This window comes from Dothidotthia symphoricarpi (assembly GCF_010015815.1).
Source record: "Dothidotthia symphoricarpi CBS 119687 unplaced genomic scaffold P153scaffold_8, whole genome shotgun sequence".
In the NCBI taxonomy this organism is placed as follows: Eukaryota; Fungi; Ascomycota; class Dothideomycetes; order Pleosporales; family Dothidotthiaceae; genus Dothidotthia; species Dothidotthia symphoricarpi.
Window position 1 is genome coordinate 664,776 of NW_022985015.1, and position 13,337 is coordinate 678,112.

The following is a 13,337-nucleotide window of genomic DNA, read 5'->3' on the forward strand; positions in this document are numbered from 1 at the left end:
GAAACTAATAGAGGTAGGAAGATAGAATGCGAGAAACGCTATGCAAACTCAAACGCTAAACAAGTAGAACACCTTTCGCCTCAATGGAATGTCGAACGAAAACAACCAAACAGCCAAAAAGGCAGAAAGCCAACACTTCGCGAGCACAACAGCACCGTTCAAACGCCGTACCATGCCCTCACAACACACTCTTCATCAACCCCAAAATACGAACACAAAAAGAAAAGCACAAACAGCCAACCCCACCGAATTCTTCCGCAAACCCGCACCACTCGTACGCTCCGACCCACAGCACGAAGCCCTATCATACTCCACACCATTCGCCTGTGCCGCAACCTCGAAAACCGAGCCATTAAACGGAGTACCGAAGTTATAATAATCGACCAGCAGCCAATTCGGCGGCCTTCCCCACGCCGCCTCGCAGTTCGCCGCCGCAAGGCCCACACTGCCATTCCCCGCATCGGCATTGACCTGGTTAAGCAGCGAGTACGCAGGTATAAGAATCTCCGCCGTGAGCGCAATGTTCAGGTTGTGGTTAGCCATGTACATGCGGTCGCGGGAGACGTCTTCAGCTTGGTCGGCGGGGCGGTCCTGTGTGCAGGGGAAGGACGCGTCGGTGGGCGAGAAGGGAGTTTCCCACATGTAGTTGAATTCGCTCATGAGCCAGGGGACGGTGGATTGGTCGGCGCCGTAGTCGAGCATGACTACTACGCGGTTTTGGAGGAGGATCATTTGCGAGAGTGTGGGCCAGTCGGAGAGGCTCATGCTGCTTGCTGGGGGCGTCCAGACGTGTTCTAGCATACCGGCGGATTGGAAGACGGCGGCGTATTCGGAGGGGGCGATGCGGTCGGATTGGCCTGGATTGTTGCCGATGATTATCGCGATTACTTCGTAGGGGTTGCTGTCCAGCCAGGTCTTCACGCGGATGAGGTAGGATTCTAGTGTGCCGACGTCGAGGAGGTCACAGGAAGAGTGGCAGAGGCGTATGTCGGATGTGGAGTTGGGTTTTATGGTCGCGAACTGCACTGTGCTGCTGTTTTAGCTGTCGATATCCATATGATGTTATGTGTTAAACGTACAGCCTCGAATGCCATCTCGTAACTGAACCTCAACCTCGAGGGCTTGGTTGCTGGCGGCGTTTCTCTCTCTTACAAAAGGGCTGTTGTGCGCCATGACCTGAGTGATGTTTGAGAACTTGCGATTGCAGTATTCGACATGTCCATTGCAGGGCCGAGTGTTGGAAGCTTGTGGCGACGCAGCCGTGGTGGCTGTACTATTTCTAGACGTAACCAACGTTGACCGGCCTGTTATGCCTATGACATCGGGTGTTTGCGTCGAGAATAATGGTGTTGCAGTAGCATTTAACGTCCCAGAGGTAGTCGAACTGAAAAAGGTTGTTGACATTGAGGAGTTGAGCACGCTGCTAGGTGAGGATATTTGCGCTGAGATACACTGCGCAAACAAGGACCATCGTAGGATAGAAGTAATAGGAGGAATCATGAGGACAGAAATAGAGGTAGTGAACGAGTGGATACGCCTTTCAACTGTAGAGTACGCAAGTGATGCTGACGCCTAAACGATGCTGGGCTCGATGTCTCGAAAGTTGAGTCTTGACAACGCGAAGACGTGAACGGGACTTACATACTTTTGAATTGTCTAACTGACAGCCGTTGTCAGGCGCGATGACGGCATATCCGGAGAACGCGGAGAGTGCTACTGCAGAGCGCTAGTAGAAAACCAAACACCTTCGAGCGGTACGGTCTCCGATCCTTTGTAGAGGGCTTGGCCTCAGGACAACATTGCGCACACTTCAACAGATTCTAGGGGCCAAGCCGAATGAACACAATGGTGGTCGTCGTGGCGAAGGGTTCGGCAACGCTACCGATTTGCGAACTGTCCGGATGGGCAGCGGCAAAACCACCTACTATTCTTGGGAAAATGATGGAGAAGGCGTGGTGGAGAGAGATTCGACTTGGAGAGAGTGTGGAGACGCAAGGTAGTAGGCGTCATCCCCACCCTTAGGAACTCTAGACTAATAATTCTCCAATCTCCGAGACTACTTTGCTCTTGTCAACGAGGCACCAAGATTCCACAGTCAAAGAAAAACTGCTATACAAATGCGATAAACTACGTACATGCTAACTGGACGACGATTGTACAATTCAAACGTCGACTCCCAATAACGCCATAATCGCTCACCATGCTTTTTCAATGCAACGCAAATATTACTTTTAACACAACGTCCAACAACAAGCTCACATCATCGTACCTCTTCTGACACTTTCCTCGCCTTCTTTCCATTACGTCTCCGACCACCTGGACAAGGTGACGCTGGTCGTATATACCATAGCAACGAGCCCGGTCACCATCATCGCAATGTCTCCAAACTTCGCCCAAGGCCGCTCAGCAATACCCTTGTAGTGCATATACGCCGGGTAGATGTACACAAGCGGTACGCAAGCAAAGCTTCCAATCAGCGCAACAAACTTGTCGAGGTTGCTGGCGCCCAGTATCGCAATGACACCGGTGAGCAACACCAGGGCGCTTCGGAAGGCGTTCTTCTTCCATTTGGTGAGGTTGCTCTGTTTTCCAGATGCACGGCCAAAGAGTTTGAGCTCAATGTTACGCATGGCGGGGAAGAGTTGCACTGGTGTGCCGACGAGGACGGCCAAGGCGTAGAGAAATTGTACGGCGTTGACGAGTTTGCTGGACTGGGGGAAATTGTCGATGACTTCGACAGAGACGTTTTCGCCGAATGTGCCGTAGCAGAGAACACCCACGGAGGTGAACACAACCGTGATGATGAGCATAACGATGTAGAGCAGCTTGCTAAAGTGTTCTGGCTGCTTCATACTCGATTGGATAGGGAGGATGAGTCCGATGCCTTCGAATGTAAAGATAGCTGAGCCAACGGTCATGGTGAAGTCCCGCGGATTGAAGAGCTCGATGGTAGGGTGGAAGCCACCCATCTTGCTGATGGCGGAAAAGTCGTATCCGTAGATGTAGGTTATGCCGATGAGGATAAACACATCGGCGAGGAGGGCGGCAGGACCAAGCTTGGAGATATTTCGGATGAACGACATTGGAATTAAGACGATGAGCTGGATACCGATGAGAGCCGGGGTGGAGAGTGGCGCATCCTTGGTGTGTGTGACGGCATCGAGGAATGAGGCCAAGTTGTCCGCCGTGAAGATGAGACCAGCGCACACAAAGCCGAGTTGCGAGAGGGTGATGGAGATCAGGATGAGTGCTCGGAACTTCGGGCCGCTGATAGCTTCTCCCAGTTCTCCGTAACCACCGCCGCCATATCGTTTCCTGCACGACAGGAGCAACTCGAAACAGAGTAACGTGACCACAGCTACCACAAGCATTGTGATGGATGAGAACAGCATTCCGCCGTTCTTAAACGCTTTGGGCAAGAACATGATTCCAGTACCAATGAAGGCCTTGAGAAGGGTGAAAAACGTCTTTACTTGCCCAGCATCGCCCTGGGCCCTAAGCCTCTTTGAGCTCTGTCTCCGGCCAAGCAGAGGTCGGCGCTCTCCCGCCAGTTGCTGTTGCTGCTGCTGCTGCTGCTCTTCCTCTTCCTCATCATCCAAAATAGCTTCATCGTCAGTTTCGTCAAGATCTTCACCAGCGAACTGGCCATACAACGACAGAAAAGAGATGAAGTTCTTCGTGACTGGCTCCGAGATGTAACTAACACGCTGGCTTTGGCGCTGGAGGAATTGCCGTCTCAACCCTCCTGGGACCAGCTGCTGCGCGAACGAGGGCGCATCATGATCAAAGTCGGATTCCGAAGGAGCGTGATGGGTGTGCGAGAAAGTTGCCGCTCGTTGATGCAGTTTCTGCCGCTTGCTCTGTGCAGCAATCTTGTAAAGATCGCGGTGAATGTCGCCACCCTGCAACAGCAACGACGACTCTGGTGCATTGCGTGCTGAACTCGAAGGACTTCCTGAACGATTATCTGTTGTTGATGTTGCTGTATCGAAGTCTGCTGTGAAATGATACGAGGGATCCAGATGTTGGCGCAGAACCCGGGCCTCCTTAGGGTCGTGGCTAGCTGTTGTCTGGGGGGTGTCGGCCATGGTCAACAAACACTCTTCTCGCAATTCTACAGCGAGAGGAAAGTAAAATGCAGAGCAAAAGACGTTGAAATACGAATCTGCACGACGAGCCGAGTGTCGGTGAAGGTGCAAGCGACGGCCAATGGACCGAGGAAATTTCTACGGGTCCGAGTGCCTGACATCATCCAGCGTTTCGTTTCACCAGCTAAAAACACGATGGTCTGGACCGAGATCTAGACAAAGAACCAACCACAATGCTTGTGCCGAAAAAAGCCTGCCAAACTCGTGACCTTCAAATCGATCAAAAAGCATATATCCCAGAACCAGGACGCACGCCAAAATGGATAATGCGTATAATTGGCCGACGCATGGTGCACGTGGTGTGGGGAACCTTTAGCCTCTGTACGTGGCACTATCTTAACTAACTATAGGTGTACCTTAGCTAACTATGTACTAAGTCCTTTAGGTAACCTATAATACTAATTAAACTTAGTATTAGTAGTTAAGTAAGTAACTAATTATTACTTAAAAGTAGTACCTTACTTAGTATATATAATAATAATTACATACTTTAATCCTGTTTTAATATATTTACTATATATTTACTATAATAGAATAATAATTTCTACTTTTAGATATACTTTATCCTTATATTAATAGTAATAATTTTAATTTTATATTTTAGAATAGTAATTTACTATTTTAAGATAGTAATAAACTATCTAATATTAATATTAGCCTTATAAGAGATTATAATAAGGTAAGACTATTAAATTATATTATAATTACTTTTTTAATATATTATACTAGACTTTAATCTTATTTACTCTTAAGAATAGTAAAGGTAATACTTTCTATACTTTTAAAGTAAAGTATACTTCTATACTTTTAATATACCTTTAAAGTATACCTAGTAGGCTTATATATATTATATAAGTTATATAGAATATAAAAGAAAGTTCTTTAATAAAAAAATAAGTTTTAAAAAAAGCTATATAGGTAAGCTTATATTACTAAAAGGTATTACTTTATATATTATTCTTACAATATATAGTTTTAGTACTTTAAGACTATAAAATTCTTTAACTAGCTATCTTAATTACTATTTCTTAAAGAATAAGTAAGATAATAGAAATACTAATATAGTAGTATAAAGTATTATAAATATATTAAGTATATAAATAAAATATATACTTATAACTAAGTTAATAATAATTTTTATAAGAAAATAAGATAACTTTATAAGTATATAGTAAAGGAACTTCCTAAAATTAAGAAGTAAATAGTAATAAAGTATTTAATAAGTTATTAACTTTTATAAACTATATTATTAATTACTTAAAATAGTTTATATATAAGTATTATTTACTACTTTACTATAAGAATTTATAGACTAAACTATAATAACTATAAGCTTATACTAAAATAGTAATAATAAACTATAAGTATATAAAACTAGTTTTTATCCTAATACTTTATAAATATAATATTAATAGATTTTAGCCTCTTATTAAATTGTATACCTAGTATATTAGTTACTAAAACTAGATACTACTAAATAAAGATACTAAAAGATATTTCTTTTATAAGGTAAAGCTAATAATAGATATTAAGTATCTTTAATCTCTCTTTAGTAATAGACTACTATAAAGAATACCTAAATAGTATATAGTAATAGAACTAATATTAATAAAAGTAAAGGCTTATAGTATATAAGTAAACTAATTTATTTAGAGTATATTCTAAGTATAACTAGGTATCTATTATTTATAGCAATAAAAAGTAATAATTTATATAAAATATAATATTACTTTCTATATTCTTATTCTAGATAATATATAATAAATACTATATTTTATTATTATTATATCTAAAATATATTTATACCTCCTCCTACTACTATATCTTCTACTAGAGGATAATATTAATAGTATTTTAGATATACTATAACTAATATTAATACTAAAAATAACCTAATATAAGTAAATTAGTTAAGAATATTAAGAATATATTAATATTATATTATAGTTAACTTTTTAAAGTTACTATAGCTATAAGCCTATTTATAGTTTTAAAGGTTTTATTTTATTAAAAATTTTTATTTTACTTTTACTAATAAAGATTAGATTTTAAGACTTATTTAATATAAAAAGCTTAATTAGTTTCTTTATAGTAAGTTACTAAAAGAAGTAATCTTTAAGTAGAGAATATAGTACTAAGATACTAAAAAGGTATATTTAAAGGTAAAATATATTAATATAATATTCTAATAGTAATTAGGCCTATATTTAGAAAATTCTACCCTCTATAGCTAAGAATATAATTATCTACTTTTACTAAAAGTAAGTAAAGATTTTACTTAAATAAAAGACTTTTTAAGTAGATATATTATTTAAATATATTAGAAATAAGTAAGTAGAAATTCTATTTATAGTATTCTACTAGAAGTATAAAAAGAGTAAGGCTTAGATTAGATCTATAATATATTTATATTAACTTACTTATATTATTTAGTTATTACTCTTAGCTAAATTCTTACTAATATATAGACTATTACTATATACTAAATAGTATTTATAAACTTCTTTACTTTATACTTAGAAAGAATATAAATATAATCTAAATAAAAATACTTATCTAGTAGTAGTATTATTAGTATTATAGTAAATATAGATACTAAATAGATATTTAGTTAGTTATTAAAAGAAGTATAGCTAATTATATTTTAAGTTTATTACTAATATATTCTAGGCTTTAGATAATATCTTATAAGTATTAATTCTAAAAAGAGAAACTATTATTAATAGCTTATTAGCTATATTTAGATTTACTAGGTTTATTTTATATAAAGTATTAATTAAGCTATTTCTTTTATAAAGTATACTGTAAACTTAATCTAGAAGTAAATAAAATCTTTATTAAATATAAGTACTTCTAATAAATACTATAAATTAATAGAACTTCTTTTATATATATAAAATAGCTAGAATATATTAGTAATATAATCTAATTAGCTTATAGCCTAAGAAAGATTAAAAGTAGTTTAGAAATAGGTTATATATAAAAAGAACTTTATTATTATAGTAGATCTTATCTAGTATTATAGTAATATACTACTTTCTAACTAGTATTAGCTAGAATTCTACTCTAATATAGTTAAATAAGCTAAATAAAAGAGATACTATACTAGTATTAGGTTACTTTTTATTAAGGTAGTAAATATATATATATTATTATTTTATTATAGATAAGTCTTTAATATATTTTATAAAGTAATATAAATAGACCTTTAAAATATTAAAGAGTTTAAGTTTAGAAAAAAGCTTTCTATTTAGTATTCTTTAAAATAAACCCTCTTAATAAGCTAGTAGTATTCTAATAATCTAGATAAAAAAAAGAGTAAGTTATTTTAAATATATTAGAATTCTATTTTAATTTATTTTAAAGTAATATAAATTTATAAAAGAAACTACTTAATTAAAGTTAAAAGATATAATTATAATATCTAATAAAGAAGATAAGATTCTTTATCTTTTAAATTTATCTAGGTTTATATAGTAACTAAAAAAAAGAAAAAGTACTTAAAGTTTAAAAGAAGAATTATACTTTTCTTTAATATACTTCTTTTTTATAAGATCTTCTCTTACTATAAAAGAGCCTATAATATAAAAAACCTAATTATATTAAAAGTATATTACTAATATATTAATTTAGGCCTATATTATCTTAGAGTCTATAGTAATAGGCTGTTTTAGTAAGTTAGGTTATTTAAAAAGAAAGAAACTAGTTTAAACTTAAAAGAGCTAGGTATAAGCTTATAAAGAAATAAAAAAAGTTTAAAATTAAAAAATAAAAAAAATAATTTTAATTTTATAATATAAAAAAATATATTATAAGTAGAAAGATTAAGACTAAGACTATTATAAAACTAAACTATATTAAGGTTAAATTAACTTTATATTATAGTTAAAATATATTTAAAGTTTTTTTTATAACTTAACTTAAAAAAGTTTAGTTACCTTTCTTAGTATATTTACTCTTTATTTTAGTATTCTTATTTCTTACTTCTCTTTTTTAACTTATAATAATAGGCTAAAAGATTTTAATATAAAGTATATATAAAAGCTAATATATTTAGATTACTTTTTAACTATAATTAAAAGTCTTATAAGTACTATACCTCTCTTAAATTACTACTACTTAGGGTAAAAGAGTTTAAAATTAACTATAGTAATACTAGTTATCTTATTTACTAGGAAAAGCTTTTTACTTAAGCTACTACTTTAGTATAAGATATAAACCTACTATATAGTATAAGTATATAGTCTAAATAAATTAAAATTATACTTTAATTAAATTTAGTAAAAATTAAAATATAGATTAGCCTTAGTTAACTATATTTAAAAGTACTATTCTTAGTATAAACTTTTACTTATACTAGCTAGAACTTCTTCTATTATAAAATAAAATACTACTATTATATACTTTATTATTTTAGGTTTATAGTATATTTATGCTTCTAGTATAAGCAGATAGACACAATATAGTAAAAATCTAATATAGTAACTTAGTATAGAAGCTATTACCTAGCCTCTTTTTACATAGTAAATATTAGTTAAAGTATATAGTAATAGTAATAGAGAGCTAATTAAAACACTGTCTCTTTAATAACTAGCTGCTTAATATACTAGTATAGACGCGTATTTAAGAGCCTAGGTAGCTATTAGTTAAAGTCTAGTTTAGTTATAAACCCTAGATTATATTATAAACTATAGCTAGGTTGTAAAAACTCTTTATGTAGGTAAGCTAGCACATAAATATCCTTTGCGCCTTAAGAGTTAAGATCTAAACACTTTATCTATCTATCTATTTATCTATCTTATCTTATCTTTCTTTATAACTAAGATTATGCCTAACTAATAATATAATTCTATTAGCATAGCCTAGGAGTTTCTACGCTGCGTCTTATAGTAAACTAATAATTAAAGGATTAAGGTAAGTAATTACTAGTACTAGTGCAGTGCTCTAGATATCTCTAGCAAGATCTCTAAGGACCTAGTTAGGTAGTAGGAGGAAATAGAGGGAATTACTTAGCGTAACAGTAATACGTTCTACTTAAGTAATCTAGATATTACTATATACTTTAATACTATTATAGATATATATAAACGTATATAGTAAAGTAAATTTTATATTAATAAGTTCTATACCTAACTAAAAAGACTTTAAAATTCTAAAAAAGCTTCTTTTACTTATAATAAAAAAGAAAATAAAAAATAAAAAGAGGTAAATAAAAGTAAAAAAAAAAGGTCTATTTAATATACTCTTAATTAATTATTAACTAGCTTACTAGCTATTAAGATACCTTAAATAAAATAGAAAAAAAAAGAATAAGTTTCTATACTTTTTAAAAAAGAGTTATTTAAGATTAAAATTCTTTAACTTAATACTAGCTCTTTTTTTTAAAAGTAGAATAATACTATAGTTAATAGTTCTATTTCTCCTATATCTTTTACTAAGAAATAGTAGAAAAAGACTTTTTAGTTATAAATACTAAATTATAAATTAAGTAATTTAAAGAAAAGTTATAAAAAAGAAGTAGTAAGTTATATACTTATTTATAATTTAAATAAGTTTTAATTATAATCTAGCTAAACTTTTATAAATATTATTATATCTTAAAGTTAAAAGAACTAGACTTTCTCTATATACCTTATTAAAAAGCTAAAAAATAACTCTATATATTTATAAAGTTTTACTTTTCTAGAAAGTACTTTAATTTCTTATAAAATACCTAAATATAATAAAAGTTTAATTTAGTTTTATTAATACTTAAAGTTACTATAATTATATTTATAATTAGTTTTATATACTATATACTTAATATTTACTTTAGCTTAAAGCTACTAACTATTAACTTAAAGTAATAAATATTAGTATAATATATACATAGAGTTCTATTAATAGCTTCTATTTTATAATTACTTAAGATACTAAATAAGTAAGCTAAGTTAAATTAAAATATTATATTAATTAATTCTATAGCTAACTTACTTAGAGTATTAGGATTTCTTAATAAATAGTAATTATAAAAGGCTTTAATATCTTAATTATAAAGCTTTTTAGTTATCCTTTAGTAATTAATCTAGCTAGGTTAGTATATACTATTAATATATTTATAATAAAATTATACTTTTTCTACCTAAGGTTCCTTATTACTTATATAGTATAGTATATTCCTTTAGCTAGGTACCTTATTACTTTTCTTTATATACTAAATAAAAGGTAAGTTCTTTTTATAAAACTTACTAATAAATATTTTAGTAATTACTTTAAATATAATAATAAATAATTTATTAAAACTTACTTAATATTTTTAGCTTCTTCTATTACCTCTTTATCTTTATTTAATAGGTAGATCTCTACTACTTATACTTTATTAAAGTTTTTCTTAACCTTTATAAAATACTTATTCTTTATATAATATATTAGGAACTAAATAACAATTAATTTTAACTAAATATACTAAGACCTAGCTTAAAAAAAGTATTAGGTATCTTCTTATTATCTTTAGTAAGCTTTTTACCTTCTTTAGTAAGATTTTTATCTTCTTTAAGTAAGCCTAAAAGTAAAATTAGTTAAGAAATAATTATTAATAAATTTACTAAAAACTTACTAAGATCTTTATTTCTACTACTACTTTTATTTTTATTTTTATTATTATTTCTACTACTACCTTTACTACTACTACTACTACTTATATTATTATCTTTATTATTATTTTTTATATACTTATTATTATTTTTATTATTATTCCTACTATTACTTATATTAAATTAGTTATTATTTAATTAATATTAATTTCTACTAAAACTTACTACTTTTACTACTACCTCTACTACCTCCTCTACTATTTTTTTTAGAGTTCTTAAAGTTTTTATTAGAAAAAGACTCTTCTAGGTATATAATTATATTATATATAGCTATAAAGTTCTAATAGAAAACTATTAAATAAGTTAATAATTAATTAATAAACTATCTTATTAATTTAAATATAAAATAATTAAAAATATATTAAGATTAATATACTTCTAGTAGTATTAAAAATAGTATTACTTGCTAGGCTAATAATATTAGTACTTAGTATAACTTATATATAATAACTAGTATAAGACCTAGTAATATACGTCCTTAGAATACCTTTCTTCCTATATATTACCTTTAATTAAATTAGAACTAATTAATAATATATTTAAAATTACTTACCTTATAAAGACTACTATTACCTAAAGGTACTTTATAATAGATCTTACTAAATTTAATAATAGGCTAGTTTTAAGTATTTATATAAAATAGTAGATAGCCTAAAGAGAGTATAGGTAAATAGTAGTATTAGTAATAAAGTTCTTAAAATATATTAATAATATAATCTTAATTAATTTAAAAGACTTATATAGTTTCTTAAAAGAATTAATAATTTAAAAATATCTACTAGTACTATTATTAGCTAAACTATTTTATATTATACTTATATTATATTTAAAATAAAAGCTTACTTAGTAAAGTTAGCTTAACTTAGTATGTACTATAACACATTAGGACCTTAGCATAGTTAGCTAAGGTAAATTGTATTGTCGGTTGGGTTGCATCCTGGCCTCTGCACCCCTGGCCGATCCATCACCAGCCATGGCGTTGATTGGAGCACAAACGACACATGGCAAAGCGAAAACCCTGGACCGACATGAGATGGGCATTTGAAGCAAAGCACTCTACTGGCGTCCAAACCAATCCCGCAACACCATGACGCAGCCTCCATCGCCCGAGGGGTCCCCGACCAACGCCCGGCCATACCTCATTTTCTGGTCGTACATGGGAACCTGCCTCCTGCTCTGCATCTTCATTATCGCCAGACTCGCGCAGAACGCCACCGCGCTTCGGAAATCCAAAACTGCACTGCTCCCGCCGGCTCAACATGTGCGGCTGTTCGCGGCGCTGGCGGCGGGTAGCTTGCTCACTACCTGGGGCTTCATGATACGCTACTTCCAGTCCTCGTACCAAGACTGGTTCATGTCACGTTCGCACTTCGATCTGGATCCGCAGCAGAAGCATTGGGGGTTGTGGCTGCGAGAGACGTCGTTGTTCCGCGAGGCGTGGGAGACGGTCATCGTTGGGGAGACGCGGTACTGGTGGTCACACCAGATATTTTTCTTCGCATTAGGACTTGGGCTGTATCTGGAGCAGAAAGGTAAAACGACACGATATAAAGGGTTGATTTCGACGTGCCTTTCTAACAGAATACAGGTGTTCGTCGCGGCATTACATACACGTGGGCGTTCATGCTTCTGGGGCAGATTGTGGCTATCAGCGTCGCGACGAACCTCTTCCTGCTCACGGTCCTCCTATCTCCCCCTCTTCCCCCAGCAAGTCCATCAACTACCACGACCCGTAGTCCAAAATGGCTGAGCTCATGGCTCATCACCCTCCTCTCCATCATCGCAACAGTAATCCCAGCCTGGCTCCTCACCGACGCACACTATTGGCACAGCCCCTCCTTCATGCCCGTCCTGCTGACCCCACACGCCGCTCTAATGATCTTACCCCTCGCTCGCATCTTCTTCCCTACACGAAGCCTCTCTGGCGGGAACACGGAGTTTCTCGACAAAGCGTACAATCGCATGTGGCAGTTGGTCCTTGGCACCGGCGCCCTCATGTTAGTCAAAACTACCGCGAATGCTTACGCCGTTGCTGGCTTCCAGGGGATCTGGACTACGTTGCTGGGCCACCCGGCTGTGAGCAGCGTTGGCTTCGATGTTATTTTCTGCTGGGTGTCGTGGGTTTGCTGGTGGATGCTGCGTGGGGGCGAGAGTACTGGGGAGCGCACGATGGACTCGGTGGGCAAGCTAAGCAGGGGATTGGACGAGGGGGTAAGCACTGCTGTGAGTGAGGGAAGCGTTGATGCTGGAACACGTCGTCGTTGAGAGGTGGGAGTGGATTGAACTGTATGGTGGAAGTTACTAGGGCGGGTGATTATGCTTGCCACGGCATGGGTACGCTTACAACCAAACACAGAAGTCATAAAGCATGTGTTTCTCCTCTTTCATATTCTCGTCATATGCGCTACAGCTACTACTCCTGGCCAGCAAAGAGTAACTAGCAAATCTCCAGAACCCCAGATGTGTAGACACGTGCATAGAGAAAGCCACAGAAGCACCCAAGCGAGGAAAGAAAGCCGTGCCATGACTCTCGACTCTCCATCACCACACCACACTT

The 13,337-nt window shown here is 34.1% G+C and overlaps 5 protein-coding genes across 5 annotated transcripts; 2 read left to right on the forward strand and 3 right to left on the reverse strand.

Moving 5' to 3' along the window:
* Window positions 1–36: 36 nt before the first annotated feature.
* Window positions 37–1,716, reverse strand: P153DRAFT_314223 (PLC-like phosphodiesterase). The gene is made up of 2 exons (XM_033664912.1): window positions 1,080–1,716; window positions 37–1,025 (listed from the first exon to the last, which is right to left on the reverse strand). Exons 1-2 carry the CDS (start codon window positions 1,498–1,500, stop codon window positions 196–198), a joined length of 1,251 nt encoding a protein of 416 aa, XP_033524774.1. The 5' UTR covers window positions 1,501–1,716; the 3' UTR covers window positions 37–195.
* A 115-nt stretch (window positions 1,717–1,831) lies between these two features.
* On the reverse strand, window positions 1,832–4,188 carry P153DRAFT_365989 (uncharacterized protein). Its single transcript, XM_033667945.1, has one exon. It carries the CDS (start codon window positions 4,086–4,088, stop codon window positions 2,301–2,303), a length of 1,788 nt encoding a protein of 595 aa, XP_033524775.1. The 5' UTR covers window positions 4,089–4,188; the 3' UTR covers window positions 1,832–2,300.
* Window positions 4,189–4,321: 133 nt separating this feature from the next.
* On the forward strand, window positions 4,322–5,496 carry P153DRAFT_356165 (uncharacterized protein; the record flags this gene model as incomplete). Its single annotated transcript, XM_033666626.1, has 7 exons — window positions 4,322–4,469; window positions 4,561–4,573; window positions 4,806–4,827; window positions 4,878–4,911; window positions 5,013–5,066; window positions 5,321–5,345; window positions 5,460–5,496. The coding sequence occupies 7 exons, from the start codon at window positions 4,322–4,324 to the stop codon at window positions 5,494–5,496; spliced, it is 333 nt and encodes a 110-aa protein (XP_033524776.1).
* Window positions 5,497–10,052: 4,556 nt separating this feature from the next.
* P153DRAFT_356166 (uncharacterized protein) lies at window positions 10,053–11,755 on the reverse strand (the record flags this gene model as incomplete). The annotated part of the gene is made up of 9 exons (XM_033666627.1): window positions 10,053–10,060; window positions 10,122–10,138; window positions 10,435–10,468; window positions 10,654–10,689; window positions 10,744–10,836; window positions 10,946–11,023; window positions 11,268–11,286; window positions 11,334–11,353; window positions 11,731–11,755. 9 exons carry the CDS (start codon window positions 11,753–11,755, stop codon window positions 10,053–10,055), a joined length of 330 nt encoding a protein of 109 aa, XP_033524777.1.
* Window positions 11,756–11,764: 9 nt separating this feature from the next.
* On the forward strand, window positions 11,765–13,045 carry P153DRAFT_422310 (uncharacterized protein; the record flags this gene model as incomplete). The annotated part of the gene is made up of 2 exons (XM_033672359.1): window positions 11,765–12,312; window positions 12,369–13,045. Exons 1-2 carry the CDS (start codon window positions 11,868–11,870, stop codon window positions 13,043–13,045), a joined length of 1,122 nt encoding a protein of 373 aa, XP_033524778.1. The 5' UTR covers window positions 11,765–11,867.
* Window positions 13,046–13,337: the final 292 nt, after the last annotated feature.

Coding starts and splice junctions, on each gene's coding strand:
- P153DRAFT_365989 (XM_033667945.1), bottom strand. CDS start 4,088: ATGGCCGACACCCCCCAGACAACAGCTAGCCACGACCCTAAGGAGGCC.
- P153DRAFT_314223 (XM_033664912.1), bottom strand. CDS start 1,500: ATGATTCCTCCTATTACTTCTATCCTACGATGGTCCTTGTTTGCGCAG. Junction 1,026..1,079: donor ACGAGATGGCATTCGAGGCT/GTACGTTTAACA, acceptor ACAGCAGCACAG/TGCAGTTCGCGACCATAAAA.